Raw genomic sequence first — 21,956 nt, 5'->3', positions numbered from 1 at the left:
TGACATAGAAAAGATGATGGTAGAAAGCCTATTATTAGAAAGGTGTACAGGAATAGTCCACCTTCAGGTCATTCCAAACCCGTATGACTGTTTTTTCCATGGAACTCAAAAGGAGATGTTATGAAGACTGTGCTGGTTGCTCTTTTCCATGCAATTACAATGGGAACTGGACTTTCCAAGCCTCAAAAAAAAAAAAAAAAGGACACAAAAAAGCGATATAAAAGTGGTCCATACGACTAAGGCACTATATTCCAAATCTTGCTGAAAGAGCAAATTTTCATTTATGATTCACAAATCATTTAGACAGCCTGGTTTTGTGAACTGGATCAGATTCTTAGATTAAATGATTGGTTCACCCAAAATATTACATGAAAGAACTGTTCAGCGTTACAGTACGGATCTTTTGTCCCATGCAATCTTTCCAAAAAAAAGTGGAAAGAGGTAAGTTTGTACTGCCACAGTAATCAACTGTCTTTGGTTGTCCTCATCTCCCTGTCACACAATAACAAGTTGACAGACTCTTGACTTTGATGACGCATGGAAATGGATAATCTCACAAACATCTGCTGTAGGCACTGCTGGGAAAGGTGGCTAAATCCCTTCGTCTGACTGCCTGACTTTGTCTCTCAATTCAACAACGCATTAGGGAACAGCTCATAATTTGTATCCACCACACACATGGTAAACAACAACAAACTCATCAGATTACATATCAAAAAGCTCACTGGCTTTACTGGTAATCTACTGACCTAAATCAGTAGAACTAGAAGATGCCCAAAAAATATTTGTATGCCATCGTTTCTAATCAACAAAGACCAACTAGCATATACCGAATGATGCACATGGGCAAATTCATGTCACACAGAGGTTAAAATATGATGAAATAGTAAAATCAAGGAGTACGCATCATTCAGAGCTTTATTAGGACAGTCAAACCTCCTGTACATTTTCATCAAGCTCATCCAGTTCACTCAAGCAGAAAACAATGACAAATTGGAACATCCCATCACTTGTACAAAGAGGAAGGCTTGTTATCATTTTGTTTTGATATGGACATGAAGGCAACATGAGGATAATCAACTGTTCTAAAAGAAAAATCTATAAGCATACTGGAAGAAAGCTTAAAACTATGTTATAGTGTGTAGTAAGGACAGGCCTTACAAAGTGTTCTTACAGATGCAGTTTCCAAAAGAGACACTATGTTGTTCTTGTAAATCTTTTCTTTATAAGAATGCTTTATGCTTATTTGTTTGCTCCAATTTTATATTAGGTGTCTTTAATGAACTGTATGTCAAAAAAATATGAATTGTTTGATACAGTGTACATATTGTGTTATAGATGTATTGCTGCTATGGAGGGGAAGGTTTTGTGGTATGGTTAGGTTGAAGGGTAGGGGTAGAATTTAACTACTACAGAAATAAAGATATAATAATTACATGCAGTTTTTTTTTAAATATAAGTACAATATGCTGTAAACAATATGTAATGTACACTATCAGTACATTGTATCAAGTGATTCATTTAAATGTTGTTACATAGTAGTTAAAGATACTTAATTTAAAGTGGATCCATGTATTTTATTTCAGTTAACTGAAAAATTTGATTAACGAATTTTAATAATTTGCTTAAAATGTGCATTGAGTTCAGTGCTGAACAAGTACTTATAAAATAGATTTAATATGATTCTTGATACATATAACAATTAGACAAATACAATAAAAAAGCAAAAGGATTATTTGTAGTTTTTAAGTTTATTGTATTTCTCACTAATCAAGGCACATTTGCATCTTTGTACAAAACATGATAAAGTATCTCAAAAAAAATCTGCTAACAATAACAAATATTCAAATAAAAAAAAAAACATCAAAAAGAAACATACAAAACATCTATGAAACTGTCAGACACAATTAAAAGCACACAAAATCTGCTAGTATGAAGCTCTTTTTGAATAATCTCCAGGCCTCTTTTTATGTGGACAGACTAACGGCAAGATGAACATTCTAATGTCCCCAAATTACAAAATATTTATTATGTCCTCTGGTCTTAATACATGATTTTATTGTCAAGTGTTTCTGTGTGCATACTGTAGGTGTTGTTAATACAACATTAAGGAACCTCTCAAGTTTTATAACATGATTTTCAGCCACTAATCACAGCTAAAATCAGCTTCTTACTGATTCACAGCTTCACTTCACAATCTCACTTACTCATATGTGAAATATTTTAAGAATCTCTCTCCTTTATTATTTAAATATTACCAATGCTGAAGGTTAAATCAAGCTTGACGGCAAGTCATCACAAGTAAATATCCAACAGAATAAGGAGCTTTAGGGACTCTGAGCCTCCTCAAAGATGGTTCGATAAGTCTGAGGTGTGCTGTCAGCCACCGGCGTGTCAGTGTGGGGGAAAAGAGCTGGTCTGCTCTTAACTGGAATACGCAGAAAGCGTCCAGAGGTGACAAGGTCTCCATAACCGCGAGCATGAGAGAAGGCGTAGCCAGATCGCCGTGTACTGATTCGTCGTCGAGGGAATTTGCGAGGAAGCGGTGGAGGCACAGCTTTGGCCTGTCTGACTTTATGACGCACCTGTAAAACAAAAGAATGAGAAGAAAATATACGGTATACTGAAAGGAAAGAATACAATTAGTATCAAAAACACAGATGAAGGAAAAAGCATAAGGCTCAAGCTGTAGTCATTTTGTTTATGAATGATTCCTGCTCATGACATTGTTACACCACTGATTGTGGTATCCAGAAATAACCTTGACATTACGCCTCAGCGTGATGCTGTGCTGCAGCCGTGCCACTGCATCCCACAGCTCTGACTCATTCGACACATGCGTTCTACTCATAAAGGGAGGAAGATCTCACATTGTCATCCTGTCGAGAACTGGCGCATTGCCTGAGAGAGTCTGAATGCAGTTTTGGAACAAAAATGACTATAAATAGTAAACGTGTAGTAGGCTACAAGACGCCTCTGATACCACACTAAAACCACAACATAATATACTCCTCAAAAAAAAAAAAATGGTTAAATATAATGCCTATTGGTTTAATAAAAAGCGGAGTTGTAGTCAAAACCAGCTCATCCAAGTCCAAGTCAAGACCAGAGTCAAGAATGAGTCCAAATGAGTCCATGACCAGACAAAGATTCATGAAAATACGGTCTCGGGCTCTGTTTTAAGTACCACAAGACTGATATATTGCATTCTGAATCAATGACCCGCCCCACTTAGTTACTGTTGCTACTGTATGTCCGACAAGCCATGCCACTCGCACGCTACACATCATGTTCTCACACAGTGAAAAATACATTGCGGAGCAAAAAGGAAACTGACAACATTTCAACAGACAAGACAGAGCAGGTTACTTTAGATATGAAAGAAATTCTCAGCTTTCAAATTTTGTCATTTTTTGAGAAATTCAAACAATAAATACGATTTTGTGGCTATTTAATGTGTTATGACAGATTGCTGTAGCACCTCAGTTCAAGCCCCACGTGAACTGATCATCTTTATAAATTTACTTAATATAGCACGAAATAAACATGAATGCACATCAGAAGGTATCTTTGTTTCAACCACGAAAAGACATCAATAGACACTAGTTTTCAAGTTTGAGTCCACCGACAATAAGCAACTCTCCTGTCTGATTTGTTTTTTTCGAACAAGATACAGCGTTATGATTGGTCAGATTGCCTGTCAATCAACTGAAGTGACAACAAAATTTGAACCCACCTTGTCGTTGATAGTGGGCTTGAGTTGGATGAAGAGGAACCGTTTTGCAACCACAGGCAGTATGCACAATATGGTGGTTAGGAAGATGGTCAGCCACACGTTCGGCTGGTTCAGGGAGTTTCTTGCAGTACCTGAGAAAATTGAGTCAATTGGAGCTGCTTAAAACACACAAACAACAGGATGAGCAGATGTGGTTGGGATGGAGGGACACTCACCAATGAAAGGAAAAGATGATGTGAAGATCAAGTACATGCCGTTGCTGTACATGGTGAAGGTGACGGCAAAATACACTGACAGACTGCCCCACAGGAAGAACTGATTCACTGCTGTCCAATAGTACGTGTCCAAACCCATTTAAACACACAAAAAAACATAGGGTTTGTTTCCATCTACCATTCAGAGGTTTGGGGTCAGGGTTGGGGTTTCTATTTCAAATGAATGAATTTCTTCAGAACATTCTATTCATGTAAAAATCCTGGAATTTTTTTTATAGTGGGTGGGTTTCATAAAAATATTAAGTACAGTAGTTCAACTGTTTTCAGCGCATACCAATACAAAATGTTTCTTAAGCAGCAAATCAGCATATTAGAATGATTTCTGAAGGATCATACACTGAAAACTGGTGTAAAAAAAAAAATTGTGATCAAATAAATACTTTTTTAAAAAAAATAAGAAACTATATACACAACACATTTTTCAAACAAAACAGGTTTAGGTTCCGAAAAATTGTCCCAAATGATTTTAGGGTCACTATACAGTATGTGTCCAATATATCGATTTCTAAAATGTACAATATAGGGCTGCACAATTAATCGAATTTCAAATTCGGGTTACAATTATGGATGCCACAATTACGTAATCGTTCAAAGCGGCAATTAATCTTCCAAAGTCCACTTATGTTATTCTGCACACTTAAGATGCTTTTCTTTCTTTCTACATGTTATCTTAAGGGTTTTTCCTATTATTTTAATTTTAGTTTTAGTATAATATTTTAATACCATTCATATTTTTACTTTTTTAGAATTTAAAGAAGAAACCAATCCAATGTATAGTTGACATTTGATGCTTAATACTATAGAAAAGCACTAAAAGTTTTTCAGTTAGATTTTCAGCTTGTTTATTTCATATAAAAACACAGCATGCAGTTGCATCAAACAATGGTATAAACATCAATGTAAATTGTGATAATCGCAATTAATAATCACAATTACAATTTCAAGGGAATAATCGACAATTATGATTTTTGTCTTAATCGTGCGGCCCTAGTATAATATATACAGTAGATTATTACATTTTTGAGTAAGATGGTAATTCTCAGTAACTGTTGTGCATTGTATGTGTGTGTGTGTGTGTGTGTGTGTATAATGTTAAATGAGAATTTACCTGCACACTGACGGCAATGAGTAGGCAGGTCTGCGCTAGCAGGGCAAAGGATTGATAATCTGCAATGTCTTTGCCATCATCTCTGACGGTGTCGCACATGGCTGCCCAAGGGATGAAGAAGAGGACAAGTGAGCTGTAGCAGCTGTGCAGAAGGATCCTTGCGAAGGCCATCTTACTGAAATACTGGTTCAGCTGACCCGGAGCGTACAGCTGGGGGTACTGGAAACTCCAGCGGTCATTTACATCCTGCACATGCACACATTCATGAATGAATTTAGTTCAGTGATGCTGAATGTAGCATGCTAATTCAGGGGTGAGGTATATTGATATATGGCATACTTGATCAAAGATACTGAGGCCAATAACAGGTAAAGCTGTATACACCAGGTTGTAGAGCGTAATGAACCACTCATCATACACAGTCTATGGACACAGCAGAGAACACAAAAATTAGGAACAAATTAGTCATTTGTAAGATGCATGCTCACAAAAAAGTAAAAATCACTGAGCTCAACTTCAGTTTTGGGTGTGTAGATCGATCAGTAATATCACTTTCAGATAAAGGATCTGCACTCACAGCATCTTCTTAATGACTTTTATTTTGTAACAGAGCTAACGACAATCAAACGTTTCGGTAAGATGTATGCTAAAACATTCATCTGAATTTGGAAAAAACTTAAATAAATATATATATATATATATATATATATATATATATATATATATATATACACACACATACATATATATATATATATATATATATATATATATATATATATATATATATATATATATATATATATATATATATATATACAGTACAGACCAAAAGTTTGGAAACATTACTATTTTTAATGTTTTTGAAAGAAGTTTCTTCTGCTCATTAAGCCTGCATTTATTTGATCAAAAATACAGAAAAAAACAATAATATTGTGAAATATTATTACAACTTAAAATAATAGTTTTCTATTTGAATACACTTTAAAAAAAATAATTTATTCCTGTGATGCAAAGCTGAATTTTCAGCATCATTCCTCCAGCCTTCAGTGTCACATGTAACATCCAGTCTATCACATGATCATTTAGAAATCATTCTAATATTCTGATTTATTATGAGTGTTGGAAACAGTTCTGCTATCTAATATATTTGATGAATAAAAGGTTAAAAAGAACTGCATTTATTCAAAAAAAAAATTCTAATAATATATATTCTAATAATATATTTTATTTACTACCACTTTTTTTATCAATTTAACACAGCCTTGCTAAATAAAAGTATTGATTTTATTTAAAAAAAAAAAAAAAAAAAAAAAATTACTGACCCCAAACTACTGACCAGTAGTGTATATTTTTATTACAAAATATTTATATTTTAAAAAAATATCTAATTTTTCCTTACTAATTCTTATATTTAAAAGTTTTTCTTCATTCAAAGTATCCTTTAAAAATATTAAGCAGCAGAACTGTTTCCAACTTTGATAATGAATCATCATATTAGAATGATTTCTAAAGGATCATGTGATAATGATCCTAAAAATTCAGCTTTGCATCACAGAAATAAATGATTATTTAAAGTATAATAAATTTAAAAACAATTATTTTAAATTGTAATAATATATCACAATATTAAATTTTTTTCTGTATTTTTAATCAAATAAATGCAGGCTTGATGAGCAGAAGAAACTTCTTTCAAAAACATTAAAAATAGTAATGTTTCCAAACTTTTGGTCTGTACTGTATATATATATATAAAAACAAATAACTCTGTTTTAACCATTTTCAAAAATCATGTTTTTTCATTGTACATTCTAATTAATCTCAATCAAACTGCAGTTGGGTTGTTTTGATTAAGTAAAAAATAACTAAAAATACTACTGAACTAACACAATAAAAACATGATAACATAATAAAAAACAAGGTTTTTGAAATTTTTAAAAAACTGTTCATATATATATATATTCACGACTTTCATGATATCAAATATAGTACACAGATTTGGTAAACAGAATTAAAATCATTATTCATTTTTTAAAAAAATGGAACTATCTGTAGGTAGAGTACATTTCGGCAGAGTTTTTTCAAAAAGACCAAATATCATCTGATTGAACTGCCATGTCTATCGCTAAACTGTAAACAAAATTCATGTGAAATGATTTTTTTTTAAAATCCATCTCACCTGTGCAGAGAAGCCGCAGAAGAAACCGTACCAGAAGTGAACAAAGGTGAAGGTGAAGTTCTTGTAGAAGAAGTAGCGCAGAAACTTACACATGCGCAGATAGGACCAGCGGCCGTGGACCAACAGGAGGCGCTGGAGGTAACGGAACTGAGCGAAGGAGAAGTCACTGGAGAGGACCGCCTGCATGCCCTCCTGCCCACTAATGCCAACACCGATGTGTGCAGCTGTAGAGGTCATGAGGAGTTGAAAGATTGGATACATTTTCAAACAGACAAGTTTGGTAAATGTTTTTAGCACACTAGTCTTAATATAGTCCATGTAAATCCATATGTTTACATTGTAAAGTTCCCAATTTGACACTGGCTCATTGTTTCTTATAAGTGCATATAATCTTATTCATGCCATCTCTCTTTGTGAGAAACACTCACTTTTGATCATGCTGACGTCATTGGCTCCATCCCCAATAGCTAAAGTCACAGCTTTCTTGTGCTTCTTGACAAGTTCCACCACTTGAGCTTTCTGGAGAGGGGTGACCCTGCAACAGATGACTGCTTGGCACATACATGCGGTCCTCAACAGCTCCAACTGCATGTCCTTCTGCAGAGCAAATGCCTGGGCACAGAGTATTGGAAGATGCAAGGATTAAAACCATTTGAAGTCATATAGAAGAAGATGACAAATAGATCCTGTTTTCAATTAATAAAACAATTTCTCTTACCAGACTGTGGCCGTTAATTACCAGTCCGTACTCTCCATCCACCTTCTCGTCTTCCACCACCTGAGATTTTTTACCCAGAAGTCTGCTCTTCTCAATGGGTGGCTCGTCCCCCGATTCTGGTGACATCTTTTTCCTGGCATTCCTGAACACAGAGTATGGATCTCTTCATTTCAAACATGATCCATTTGAAATGGTTTGGGAGAAGGAGAGACAAATGAAACTCACACAAGCTCCTCTCGCACTTCCTCTGCTGTGTTGGCGGCCACTATGAAGATCTCTTTCATTTCCTCTCGCAGCATATTACAAGAATAACCGATGTTCTCAGCCGTCTCTGTGGGACATTGCAATGGTGTGCATGAACAGTAGTGAAAACATCAACTAAACCAGCATGGAAGGTTTAGCAGCCATTAAAAGTGAGTGAACTTACCCTGTTTGTCTCCAGTCAACACCCAGATTTTGATGTCAGCTTTGGCGAGCTGCTCAATGGTCTGAGGCACGCCATCTTGAAGTTTATCCTCAACTGCAGAAGCACCAAGAAGCTGAATGCACACATAAACAAACTTCACATAAGAATAGAAACTCAGAAATAAGAGAAAACCTGTTGACTTACATTGAAGGAGGAACATAGAAAAATAGCAAACACTTAAGCATTCTGTGTGATGGTGAATCTACCAGTAAATCTTTCTCAATCTCTTCATAAATTGTGTCCAGTTTTGCCTCACGGTCCTCCAGCGAGGTGCTGGCCTCATGGTGGCGCTCTTTCCATTTCTCAAACTCGTCTTCGTCTAAGTCTTTATAGGCCAAAGCCAACGTCCTCAGACCCTCTCCAGCATATTCCTGGGATTGTGTTAGTCAGACGTGAGTTATTCACATAGATACTCACACAATGTTATAGAAACACAAATGTACTGTAACTCACGTTAAGATGTTCTGTGGTGACCTCCATGAGTTTGGAGGATGATGGATGCAGCCTCTCGTAGATAATTGTGTCGGCTCCCTTACAGAACAGTGTCAGCTTGCCCTCCGGACTACGAACTGAAGAACCGCACATTTACTTAAAGACATTGGGAATGTTTCCCTTATCCTTATAATGTTCCTCCTTGTTTCAGAAGGGTATCAGCACATGGTCTCACCAATAACAGACATCCTCTTGCGAACGTTGTTGAAGTCCAGCACTGCCAGTAGCTCGTAGGTGGTGGGCACTCCCATCTCCACCAGAGAGATGGTCTCTGGGGTACGAGAACGAAACACGAAGCCGAAATTCCTTGCTGCGGTGACCAGAGCCCCCTCGTCTGGAGACTGAGCCTGGTAAAATAGCTCTCCTGTGAAGAAACAAATATGAGGCTGATTTATGAAAATTATTCGTTGTTTTTATTCAGAAAGGATGCATTAAATTGTTTAAAGGTGACATTTATAAAGTTATAAAATATTTTATGCTGTTATTTTAAATTTTCCACTCATTATAAAGCATTAACTGTTTTCAACATTGATTATATGAGCAACAAATCAGCATTTAAGATGATTTCTAAAGGATCATGTGACACTCGGGACTGGAGTAATGATGCTGAAAATTCAGCTTTGCATCACATGAATAAATTATTTTTAAATCATATTAAAAAAGAAAACATTAATGTTAAATTGCAATGATATTTTATAGTATTACTGTATTTTTGATTAAACAGATAAATACATTTTATAGAATATAATTTAAAAACTTAAATCCAATATCTGTACTGCAGAATGATTTGATGTATCAATGTGATCTGTATATAAATATGTTGGCAATCTGTTGTGAATAACTAATAGTGTTGCAGAGCATGCACTAGATGGCACTCACCTTCTGTTTTTTCCTCAGGCATGACAGTGTGGCAGAGCGCCAGCAGACGGAAGAAGGCCTGGACCTCTGGAGAGCCTGACTTTACCACTTCCACCAGCTTGTGGTCATGGAAACAGAACTTTGGGTCAGCAAGAGGGTTCCAGGAGAAATCGACTTTCTCTGTCTTCTATAAATGAGGAAGAACATAGAAAGAATGAGTAAGGAAAATTAATGATTTTTCAAATCACCGGAGGGAGAGTAGAATCACACTTTTTACTTTTGTGAGAAATACTGAATGTTGGAGAGCATTACCACTGTTAAAGTTAAGCATACAGTACAAAACCAAATCTAAAATATGCATTTGTGTAGAGTTCTCATAGAGACTGTGACAGTCCTTGTGACCAACCCTGGACTTCCCTATAGCTTTCAAGTTATATCAATGTTTTGACCACTAACCTCAGTGACTTCAACCCTCTGTCCAGCAAAGTCCACAACCTCACCTGAGGAACATAAAAACAGTTCAATTCTACCCTTTAGTTGAAATTGTTGACTCTGGGACAACTCTTTGAGCTCTTACCATATGATTTTCCATTGATGGAGCACCTGTTGAAGGTCATGATGTTCTGGGTTAAAGTCCCCGTCTTGTCAGAGAAGATATATTTGATCTGACCCAGCTCTTCATTGAGAGTGGTCGTCCTGGCCTGGGCTGGTGTGTCACTCTTGACGTGGTACATTTTACGATCCCAGTCAATGAAATAACTGTTCCCCAGACGAAGGATCTCAACACTATTGAAAGGGCAAAAAAAGCTCACTAATTTTATACTATTTTCTTTTATTACAAATGATAATATCAGCAAAATAATTTGAAAGATTGAACTATTTTTGTAGTATTTGGTAGTATTTGGTATAAATATCTATTTTATATTGTTTAAAATCAAATGGTGAGAATGTTGGTAAACAAACAGTTTTGGTTCCCATTGATTTCCATTACCAAGATTTTTTCAAAATATCTTCTATCTTCCAGAAGAAGAAAGAAGGTCATACAGGTTTGGAATGACATGGTGAGTAAATAATGACAACATTTCTATTTTCCAGGTATTGAAGATATGAATCTAAATAACCAAACAATTTCCACGTAATACAAGTTATTTCAGCATCTGACCTGACATAGAGAGAGATGGGAACCACAGTGTTGAGGATGATGACGTAGGACCAGAAGGTGAGAAATGCTGAGAGAGATGCATTCGCCCCATCAGCCCTGGGGAGGAAAGTAATGAAGGAATTCCCCTCTTGGTATTCCCAAATGGCATTCCCAATGGACAAGATGGTGCACATGAAGGCCAGAAAACCAAAGATCTAACAAGCAACCAAAAAAATACAATGTGAAATGAAACATTTTATTACCCACAAACATTTTTGTGAAAATGATTAAACACATCTACTTACAAACATCACCAGGACATTCATGAGATGATCAATGCTGGTTCTCTTGAAGACGGATTTGCCAGAATTCTGCATGAGTTTTGTGTCAGGACCTAAATGGATTTAAACAAAGCTTTTAAATATAGAAAACTTAAATCTAGATTTCATTCGCCCATTTCTAGATTATGATTACGCACCTCCAAACACCACCAGGCCGAAGCACCACTCTGTGTTTCTGAGGGTACATCCTCTGAGCAGAATCCTCTCATTATCCAGCGCAAACGTCTCTCCTCTCATCGTCAGAGTTCCTGTGAACTTATCCAGACGGTTGTTTGGAGGCTCACAGCGCACCTCACCTGAGATATACAATATTGATATACTGTATTTAATAAAGCGGCTCATGTTATATATGAAGGGTTCTAAACAGCAGGCATGCTTTTATGCAGTTCACTATTAGTAATGCCCTTGCAACCACTCAAAACAACTTACAAACCACTTAGCAATGCCCTAGCAACCTGATATCGTGCAGATTCTTTGCAGACACATTATGTGCATGCGTCTGTCGCTCACCATTGAATGCTGCAAGTTTCTGGATGTCATTGCCCAGGTCTCCTGTGAGTGTCAGAGCCTGTTTCACCTTCAGGTTGGTCTCCCTGTGACAGACAAGGAGAGAGAGGCAGAAGATGGCTCTGGTGCACAATAATAACAGATGGACAAGTTCATGTTTACATTCACAGGCTTAGATACTAACCCGTCCAACTCAGCCGTCTCAATATAGATGAGGTTGAGAGGTTCACTACTAGAGAGTAACAACAAATCTGCCTGTAGCACAGGAAACAATACAGATAATTTCAAATATAATATTAATTAAAGAAATTAAAAAAAAAATAAAAAAAAAGAAACAAACCATTTCTATTTATTTATTTATTTATTAACTTCATGTTTCTGAGTTCTGGCAATTTACTGTTGTAAATACATCTCTGTCGTAATGTACCATCAATACACACAGCACAACAAACACAATCTAATAGGAAAAACATTTAATTTATTGTTAGCTTCCGGTTTTTGCTGCATCCTTTCTAGCCAGATACACATTCATTTGTTGCTGCCATAAAGCAATCCACCCCTTTTGCGAATCTCCCTCACCAAATTTGCATATTTAATTCAGAAACTTTGGCGAGCAAACTGGTATTTCAAGGTTAAAATAAAACTTTACATACAGTTGCCTTTTAAGTAACTTTTTTTTTTTAACCTAAACATTTTCATCTAATTTTTATATTTCGTTTTATTTCAACTTTATTTGAAATAACTAAATAGTTTTAGTTAACCATAACAACACTGTTCCTGCACCATCATCAGACAGATGTTTGCCATATACAGTACATGTTTGGATTGTTATATAATGTTATAGTGTAGTGTACCATCAGTAGGCCTGCTATAAACTTACTGTGACAAACTCATTGTTTTCCAGCTTGACAATGTCACCCACTTGAACATTCATCCATTTTTCACTCTTCAACCTGTTTGAAACCATGACTTTTTATTTATCACACATTCATTTTGGAAAATGCATTAGGTAAAAAGATAAAGTAACGTCATATACACAGAGGTTGGACACTTACTCTCCATTAATGAGCACTTCTACTTTTCTGTTGTTCACATGGTTGTCGTTCTTGTGTCTGGTCTGTGTTGTAGGATGAACATGGGGACAAAAAGCAACAGAGGGATCATATGAATGGACAGACAAACACGTTGTTGTCTGTATTGAACATAGACAGGAAGTGGACTCACGATGTCATCAGAGAGATCTTTGGCTAGAGTTATAGACAGCACCAGCAGCAGAGGAACTACAGTCGTGAACCAGGACAGAGACGAGATCTGAGGAATCAGCTGTGCAACACAAACACAGTGAAGCATGCTTTTCTTACTCTGGAAGGCTTCTTAAATGCTTTTTCATCATTTTAAATTGCTGTAATAATGTGGTAATCTAATTAAGATGGATTTAACGGATAAAATACCTGTAAGATGAGAAGAAAGACGAAGTAAGCATTGGCCAGTCTTTGAAACTGCTCAAACAGATTGAGAGGGAGGAAGGTGAACACGTTGTACTTGGAGGTCTTGATGGCATTGTTCTGTAAGGACACACGCGCTCACAATATGCTCCAAAAAATGATGAATAAAAAATATATTAGTATTGTCCTACTCACCGCATACTTAAATGAAAGGTTGAATTCCCTGTCATTAGCTCGCAAATGCCTCTCCTCTGAGGAAATATAATACAAAAAGAGACAAGAAAATGATCTAGAACACTATTTTTATATTTCAGGCTTCAAACTGTGTGTTCGGTTACAGTATGTTACCTTCTACTTTTTTTTTCTTCACGTTAATTCCACACGCAGACAGCAGGGAGCCCATGTTTCTCTGATCACATCATCACACTGATATAGAGAAACCAACCGTGAAAACTCATTTTAAGAAACCAAAATAAAATAAACATTTATTCAATCAATCAATCAATCAATCAATCAATAATAGTTATTAAATAAAATTAATGAGCTGTATAATCATAAGGACCTAATTTTTTTGTAATAATCTTTGACTTATATATATTTGATTTGTAATGGCTATCATTGTTTGAATTGTCTTATGTAAGGTCACAGCCAGGGAAGCTAGATATTACAAATGAATGATTTGTCATTAATGGTTGGCATATGGTGTGTTTTAAACCCTTGTTTAAGAAAAATCCCTGAAATACCATGTGACCATGTTTCTAGAGTTTTCTATAGGTTCATTAGTTCTACAGATGAATTAGAGATGTTGAAGCCAGTTTATGTTACAGTTCTTCCTACAAAGCATTGAAATGCATTATGATATCTTTCTGTAAGTGCCTAGCTGTGGTTAATGATAAACTGGCAGAAAGTTCAGTGTATTTTACAGCTCTTGTCTTATCAGCACATGTATTTACACATATAGCCCTTGTCCATACACACACAGCCGTGCGTCCTGATCTCACAGATTATTCACCTGACAGCCGTTTTCAGAGATGTTAGTCTTTGTTCATATAAGACAGAGACGATCTTAAATAAGGATAACTAATTATTTCAATTGCTGTTAGAGGCCAAATGATTACGTCTCTACATGTCAAAAAATAAAACTGAAAATTAATACATAAAAAATAAAAAACACTGCAAGGCTATTTTGTATCAAAATGAATAATTTTCTCAATTAGAAAAGATTGAATTAAAGTGTTGTATATAGCGGTTTATAACCCTGAACATTAGACCACACTCACATACCTTCATCTCACTCTTTATCTAATCTAGTATTATCATTACCCAGCTTAAACAACACGGATCGCTCAAAAGTCAACACACTGCCAACGCCCATGAAAGGAATCACTATAAAATATAAAAACTAAAGATTTCAAGTGAAATCATTTACTTCTAAGACACAGATTTAACATAACAAAATGTAAGATTTCAGAAGAGTGTTGATTTCTCAAATGCATGTGATCAATTATTATTATTACATTTCTTTAAAACTTGAAGCTGTGGTTGGCAGAACGTTAACATAAAAAGTGACGACGATTCATGCATTACTTAAAGTGATGAAAGCTTTTGCGGTGACTATATAATTTATGATATGTTAATAAACCAACAGACTTAAGATAAAATGATTTGCTTAATATTTTTACATATAATAACCAGAATAATGATACAATGAGCCAACGTGAAGTTCAAAATGGCCTTTCTAGCAAGCATGAAACATACTATGAAGGACACAGTGTTACATACTGTACGTAATAGTGCTAAATATGAAACAATGGAATATACATGAACTAAATAACATAAAATAACAACAACAAAAATATATTCACATAACTAACAACAAAAACCATGTAAAAAAAACAAATGTGATGATACTTCTACATGAATAACTAGGCGATAAATACTATTTACTTATATGTAAACATAGAAAACAATCATTACTAATAATAACTTAACATGAAATGACATGTATCATATTTATAAAAGTAATTTCATGGTAAGGTAACTCACGGTTAACTAATTAATAGGTTTTTACAGTAGCAGGTTTGTCTTTTTTTTTTTTTTTTTTTTTTTTTTTGAAGCTCTAACATCTCGAACTGTAATAATCTATCAGTGTGACTCGTGTGCCACATCGACTAGGAAAGTTCAATGACCATAACTAATGTTGGCAGTAAACGGCCGTCCGGAGACTATTTTCCCTTCAGCATGAGGAAAACACTGGATCCCTCGCCATCTATATTCAAGAGTCAACAAGGAAGATCACACACCCTTAAACACACTCCTTAAAAGTCTGTCCGCCGCCTAATCACTTCACATTTGACAAATTTACACTTCCCTCTCCCTGTATATACTGAAACAGGTATATGTTAATAGTAACATTCTCAAGATCAGTATTTTGTTTATTTTTTTAACTAAGCACTTCACCACAGGTGCAAGTGCCTCTAGCTAATGTCAATAAGTAACTCAAGTCTGAGAATGAAAAAACTCCCTTTTTCAAAAGGAACATTTTAGAAGTCTAACATACTCCCTTTCTTAGCTCACTAGACATGAATAAAATCAGAGAAGGTCACCATCTGAGGGTGTCATACCTGAGTCACACGTCTGCCATCCAGGATCCCTAGAGAAACAGCAGCGTTTCAGAATAAACCACCACCCCATAAACATGCGTGGAAAAGAACATGCAGAACCTCACTACAGTTCCCATAATGCAATAGCAAACGAGGCCCCTTCCTTAGAGTACAGGTGAAAATTAAGGGTGTAACCTGACGTCAGGAAGAGGTTTCCAGGGCTGGGTGGAGCCAGCGGCCGCAGTTGTGGCCTAAGAAGGGGGTTAGTGATTGGGCAGCTGCGTAAGCTTGAAGGAAATAGAGAGATTTTACAGTAGAGCACGTCCAGGGACAGACGGAAAGCAAACAGTGGATGATCTTTGGACTCTGGTAAACTGGAAGAGGGAGGCTGGTAAAACAGTCAGATGAGTGTATGACGTGGGCTAGTCGCTGGAAACTGGCTGAAATTTGGTATAATGTAAAATCCTTCCAATCTAAACCTCATTTGCATAGTTTAAACTCCAAAAAAAAAAAAGAGAGAGATATTACACAGATCTTTTAGTGTAGGCAATTAAAACACTACAAAAACAGGTCATGCTTGCATTTACGACTTACTATGTCACGTGTCAGCTGCAGGAAAGGGCTGTTTTATTATCTCTTTTGTTAATACAGACAACAAACAAAAAGGGTAGAGAATAGGGAAATGTTGCATGCCAGATTAAAACTCAAATTTCCCACATGAGAACCATAGCTCAGTGTTTCGAAACGTGTGCAAACCACAATGTTAACCTGTGTAGTGTGACAGAAAGGAACGGTTTCCCCAAATATAAAAATGGTGTCATTTGACGTTTTTAACCTGTATGGTCTGTGGATGAGAAAAGAAGATAGTTATGCAGAATGTTCATGCTGCTCTTTTCCATATAATGCAGGTAAATTTGGAAAGGTGCTAAAATAAAGGCAAAAAGCACTATAAAAGTTCATTAAAGTAGCTTATGTTGGTTGCGTGCTATATGTTAAGTCTTTATCGAGTCATGCAGTAGGTCTGTAGTTTCAATTTTGCTTCCACATACTGAAATCAAATTTGAGAGAGAAAGTTTGACAAATGTTTCAGTGAAATACTCCTCATACAAATTTTTTTTTTTTTTTTTTTCTTCTTTACAAAATAACATCAAACCAGCTTCAAACATTAGTTTAAGAGACTTTATGTATAAATTCATTTGTTGGAGTGTGAACACATACATTTTAATAACACATTTTCCTTGTCAGTGACCGTGCACAATACCAATATAACTTCAAAAATGTGAGAAAACTCAGTAAAACTGAGTAAAGTCCCATACATGCCAGTATTAATTGTCAGTATTGTTTCAAAATAAAGTGAGAACTTACACAAGTTGGCACGAGGAATGTGTACATTACAAAGAGTGACAGTTCCCTCCTAAAATACAGTCCAAACACTGCTGGCCTAAACAATGGTAACAGTATATAAAGTGACACAGAGTTAGAAGTGAGAAATGTACAGAAATAAATAACAGGTTCAACAGTCACAATAATGATTGGCAATATCAACATACATTTACATATTGGCAGTGTTTTGTGAAAAATACAATATTTATACATTGAAATTTGGATTAACAAGTTGAGCCTTTTTGCACAGGCAACAAATGAGGGGACAAATCTAGTGTTACTGTCTTTTTCCTCTTTGCTTTTGCAGTAGTTTCTGGAAAAACAAAGCACAACAGTATAAAATTCCTCAAAATGAACAACTAAAGAAAATAAATCAGTCATTCGAAACGAAGAAACGAGAGTAACAACAAGACTTCACAGAAAAAAGGACTCATTTATACTTAAAAGAAAAAAAAAGTTAAAATCATTTAAACGGAAAATATCAGAACAAATAAGGCCGCTTTGAAATAAAAAAAAAAAAAAAAAACACATCTACTCATCTTTTATTGATCAGTGATCACATTTGAGCTTGATCTGATATTTGTTTACATTTGTATTTTCTCTCCCCAACTGATGCTGATTTTTCAGCGCTTCCTTTCCACAAGATAAAGTATTGAAAAATATTACACAACACTCCATTAACGCATTCACGCATTTTAGCTTCAATACTGTCCGATGATGCTGCATTGTGTTTTGGTGAGGGTGATGAAGCAGGTGTAAATGTGAACTCGAGATTATTGCTGCCACCTACTGGTCATAGAGGATGGCTGAAGTACCGCTCACTTTTGAAATGAATGGTGACCATAAGAGGCAGAAGATCAGTGGGCTGAGGTGCAAACAGGTCATGCATCATCTGAGCGGTCACAAAGCCTGTAAAAAAGGCACGCTTTCGGCTGACGGATGCGTCACGTTGTGAGCCGACTTGGAAATGGAGGGACATGTATTTGATATCTCTCTACAAACTGCCCCCACCCCAAGTTGTCCGTTCCGATTCTGGTTCATTCATGCAACGAATCACTCCACAACACTAAGTGAATGAGATCTGGCCCCTAGGACACAAACACTGTCTCTGGAGCCACAATGTTCATAACAATCATAATCATTACATTTCAACTTGACACATTCACAGCATCAACAAAATAAGGCAATAAACACATGGCAAAAGGGGTGTTTACAGAGAAAAAGTGCACGAATGGATGTGGAATCTCTATTCTACAACAGATGCTACCAAAATAAGGACCCAGCACACTCAAAGCGCCATCTACTGGTTGGATGTCGAAGGACCACAAGTCAGGGATTGACACCATTTTCTTTCTTGCAAACATTTTTGTGAGGGATAGACATGTCTGGTTTTACTTTTTGCAATGATTATTACATTTATCAAAACATTGAAAATGGATGCATTTCATAAAAAAAATGCCTGGGTCAAAGTTAATCTCCAGAAGGGAAAAAAAAGTCTATTTAGTCTATTTTTAATCATTTAAGATTTTTCCATTGTTAAATACATTTATTTGTTTTATATTATTTTAATGATACTATTTAATTCTATTTTTAATACATCAAAGTGTCATATATTCATATAAAATCACAGTACTTTCATATTAAATACATTTATTGTATGACATTTTATTTATGTTATTTACTTGTTTAAAAAAAAAAATCACCATTGCAATTATTAGTAAAACAATTAATAAATAAATATGAGAGTTTCCGAAGGAAATTAACTTATTAGTCAAGAAAATAATTCCAAATGTACAATTTTTTAAAAAACAGAATTCATTATAAATGTAATATTGTATTTCCTATTTTATTAATTTAATGTAATAATTTCTTCTTTGAATTATATTTCATGTAATATTTAATTATATTGTATATTTATATAATTGTATATTTAATTTTTGAGCTAAATGTTTTCTTGAGATTCACCCATATGCATCATCTAAAAAATATCCAATGGACAAAAATCTAAATTAGACTAAATTTTGGCACAATACAACCTAGGACTGTTTGTCTATCCCTCACTACTGGTATCTACCCTAACTAGTCCTTTACTAGTTTGTTAGTGGCTGGATGTGTGAGTGTGTTTTTTATATCAATATACGGGGAAAAAAATATTGTGTTCATTCTTTTCTTCTGGATGACTCCCCCTCATCCACTGCTACACTAACAGTGCTCTTTATAAAACATGTCACATGGCCTCTTTCGTGCTGCTGAAAGCCCTTCTCTGTGGGTGTCAGTGGGCAGCAAAAACAAAGGTGACAGTGTTGACATCCAGCCAACACTTAAGAGTCTGAGATTGTCTTCTTCTGTAGGAACATCCTCACCTCCCCTCTTCGGCCGAGCGTGTCTCAGACTTGAGTTTCACAAACTCTTTGGCCACCTCGTCACCTGAGCGTTGGGAGAGGATGCGCATGACGGTGAGGCCCGTGTCATCGATGTGTATCCGTGGGCCCAGTGGACACCAGCAGGCGCAGCTGGCCCTCGGCACAACATCACGCAGCTGTATGATGGCGATACCGACCACACGGTCCGCACGGCCGAAGCAGTAGTCCTTCACACACACCTGCAGCTCATAACACTCCGGCCCATCCTCGTTCCCAAGAATACTACACAAGAGAGAGAAGGTGCAAGTATGATTCACTAGTAGTCATTCTCTCTTTGCTCTTTAAAAATCTTACTGAGTGCAGAGATCCAGTAATAAATGCATATTTCAGTTCTTGCTTATACACATAATACTTGAAAACAATCTACATTAATATATATATACATATATACACACATATATATATACATATATATATATATATATCATATATATATATATATATATATATATATATATATACATATACAGTACATACATATATACATATACATATACATACATACATACATATATATATATATATATATATATACACATAATACATACATACTATATATATATATATATATATATATATATATACACACCTATATATATATATTTATATCTATATATATAAAAAAGATAAAATATGATAATATATGAATATGTCATATTTATATGGGCACAATAAATATTTACATAATTCATATTATATAATTCATATCTGTATATACATACATACACATACCTACATATATATATACAATTGTTTTTTACATATTATTTTTAATATGTAATATACACACCCATCTGTATAGATATCTGGTTCATACATCCATATATCCACCCATACGTTATCATTCATATATACATCCACCTCATTTATTCCATCATCCGTATCATGTCATTCCACCCATCCACCCATCTATCTGTTCATCTATCTGTTCATCTATCCATTCATCTATCTGTCCATCCATCCATCCACCCATCCGTCAATCTGTTTATACATCCACACATATATCTGTTCATCCACCCATCCGGCTATCTGTTCATACATCCAAACACCCACCCACCCATCTGTCTATCTGTTCATCCATCCATCCATCTGTCCATCCACCCATTTATCTATCTGTCCATCCATCCATCCATCCATCCATCCAACCACCCATCTCTCTATCTAATTTTGGCTGAGCCATCCATTCATTTAAAAACTTTCCCTCCATCCACCCATCTACATTCACACACACACACACACACACCAACACTTCAGTCTTTGTCCATTCATCCATCCACCCATCTATCTGTTCACCCATCCATCCACACACCCATCCATCCATCCCATTCATTCATTCATGCCCGTTATGTTAATTCCATCAACCCCACTATATGTTCATCTATCCATCATCTGTCCATCCATCCACCCATCCGTCAATATGTTCATCCATCCATCCATCCATCCACATCCACCCACCATCTGTCCATCTATTCACCCACCCACCCATCTGTTCTATCCATCATCCATCCATCCATCCAATTGTCCATCCATCCACCCATCATCTATCTGTTATCCATCCATCCATCCATCCCCAACTACCTCTCCCATCTGTTCGTCCATCCATACATTCATATCTTTCCCTCCATCCATCGATCATCTATCTGTTTTATTTGTCCATTCATCCTTCCATTCTGTTCATCCATCCATCCACCCATCTATCTGTTCACCCATCCATCCACACACCCATCCATCCATCCATTCATTTGCCTATGTTAATCCATCCACCCACCCATCCAATTGTCCATCCATCCACCCATCTATATGTTCATCCATCCATCCACCCATGCATCTATCTGTCCATCCATCAATGTTCCTATCTGTTCATCCATCAAGCCACCCATCCAATTGTCCATCCATCCACCCATCTATATGTTCATCCATCCATCCACCCATCTACCCCCACATCCATCCATCCACCCATACATCTAACCACCAACTATCTTTTCATCCATCCACCCATCAACCAACCTTATCTGTTCATCCATCCAACCACCCATCTATCTTTTCATCCATCCATCATCCATCCGTCCATCATCCATTTGCCTATCTGTTCACCCATCTCTCTGTTGTTTGTCCATCATCCATCCATTCATTATCATTTTAATCCATCCATCCATACCCCTGTCACATTTATCTGTTTCATATCATATCATTCAATCAGCAATCAGTCTATCTGTTCATCCATCCATCCATCCATCATCCAACCCCATCCATCCATCTGTCCACCCCACCCACCCATCCA

The 21,956-nt window shown here is 36.0% G+C and overlaps 3 protein-coding genes across 4 annotated transcripts in view; 1 reads left to right on the top strand and 2 right to left on the bottom strand.

Moving 5' to 3' along the window:
- The window catches only part of LOC109054485 (cytosolic purine 5'-nucleotidase), a 595,585-nt gene that overhangs the window by 269,968 nt on the left and 303,661 nt on the right, over positions 1-21,956 (top strand). The gene's annotated exons all lie outside the window — the stretch shown is intronic.
- atp8b5b (ATPase phospholipid transporting 8B5b) lies at positions 1,844-16,034 on the bottom strand. The gene is made up of 28 exons (XM_042732312.1): positions 15,891-16,034; positions 13,615-13,692; positions 13,462-13,517; positions 13,273-13,386; positions 13,046-13,144; positions 12,877-12,938; positions 12,702-12,774; positions 12,006-12,076; positions 11,825-11,907; positions 11,452-11,610; positions 11,279-11,367; positions 10,995-11,188; positions 10,410-10,618; positions 10,289-10,332; positions 9,854-10,019; positions 9,150-9,338; positions 8,936-9,051; positions 8,689-8,853; positions 8,444-8,555; positions 8,242-8,347; positions 8,017-8,158; positions 7,727-7,910; positions 7,299-7,522; positions 5,459-5,542; positions 5,120-5,365; positions 3,952-4,090; positions 3,737-3,867; positions 1,844-2,585 (listed from the first exon to the last, which is right to left on the bottom strand). The coding sequence occupies exons 2-28, from the start codon at positions 13,667-13,669 to the stop codon at positions 2,328-2,330; spliced, it is 3,570 nt and encodes a 1,189-aa protein (XP_042588246.1). The 5' UTR covers positions 13,670-13,692; positions 15,891-16,034; the 3' UTR covers positions 1,844-2,327.
- LOC109067047 (protein unc-13 homolog B-like) overlaps positions 18,973-21,956 on the bottom strand; it is a 36,131-nt gene continuing 33,147 nt past the window's right edge. The window contains 1 exon segment of the mRNA XM_042731950.1: positions 18,973-19,897. Coding sequence (XP_042587884.1) covers positions 19,612-19,897 — 286 coding nt within the window. The 3' untranslated portion in view covers positions 18,973-19,611.

This window comes from Cyprinus carpio, chromosome B10 (genome assembly GCF_018340385.1).
Source record: "Cyprinus carpio isolate SPL01 chromosome B10, ASM1834038v1, whole genome shotgun sequence".
NCBI classification, from domain to species: Eukaryota; Metazoa; Chordata; class Actinopteri; order Cypriniformes; family Cyprinidae; genus Cyprinus; species Cyprinus carpio.
Note: the sequence above shows the minus strand (reverse complement) of the source record. Positions and strands in the feature narration are given on the sequence as shown.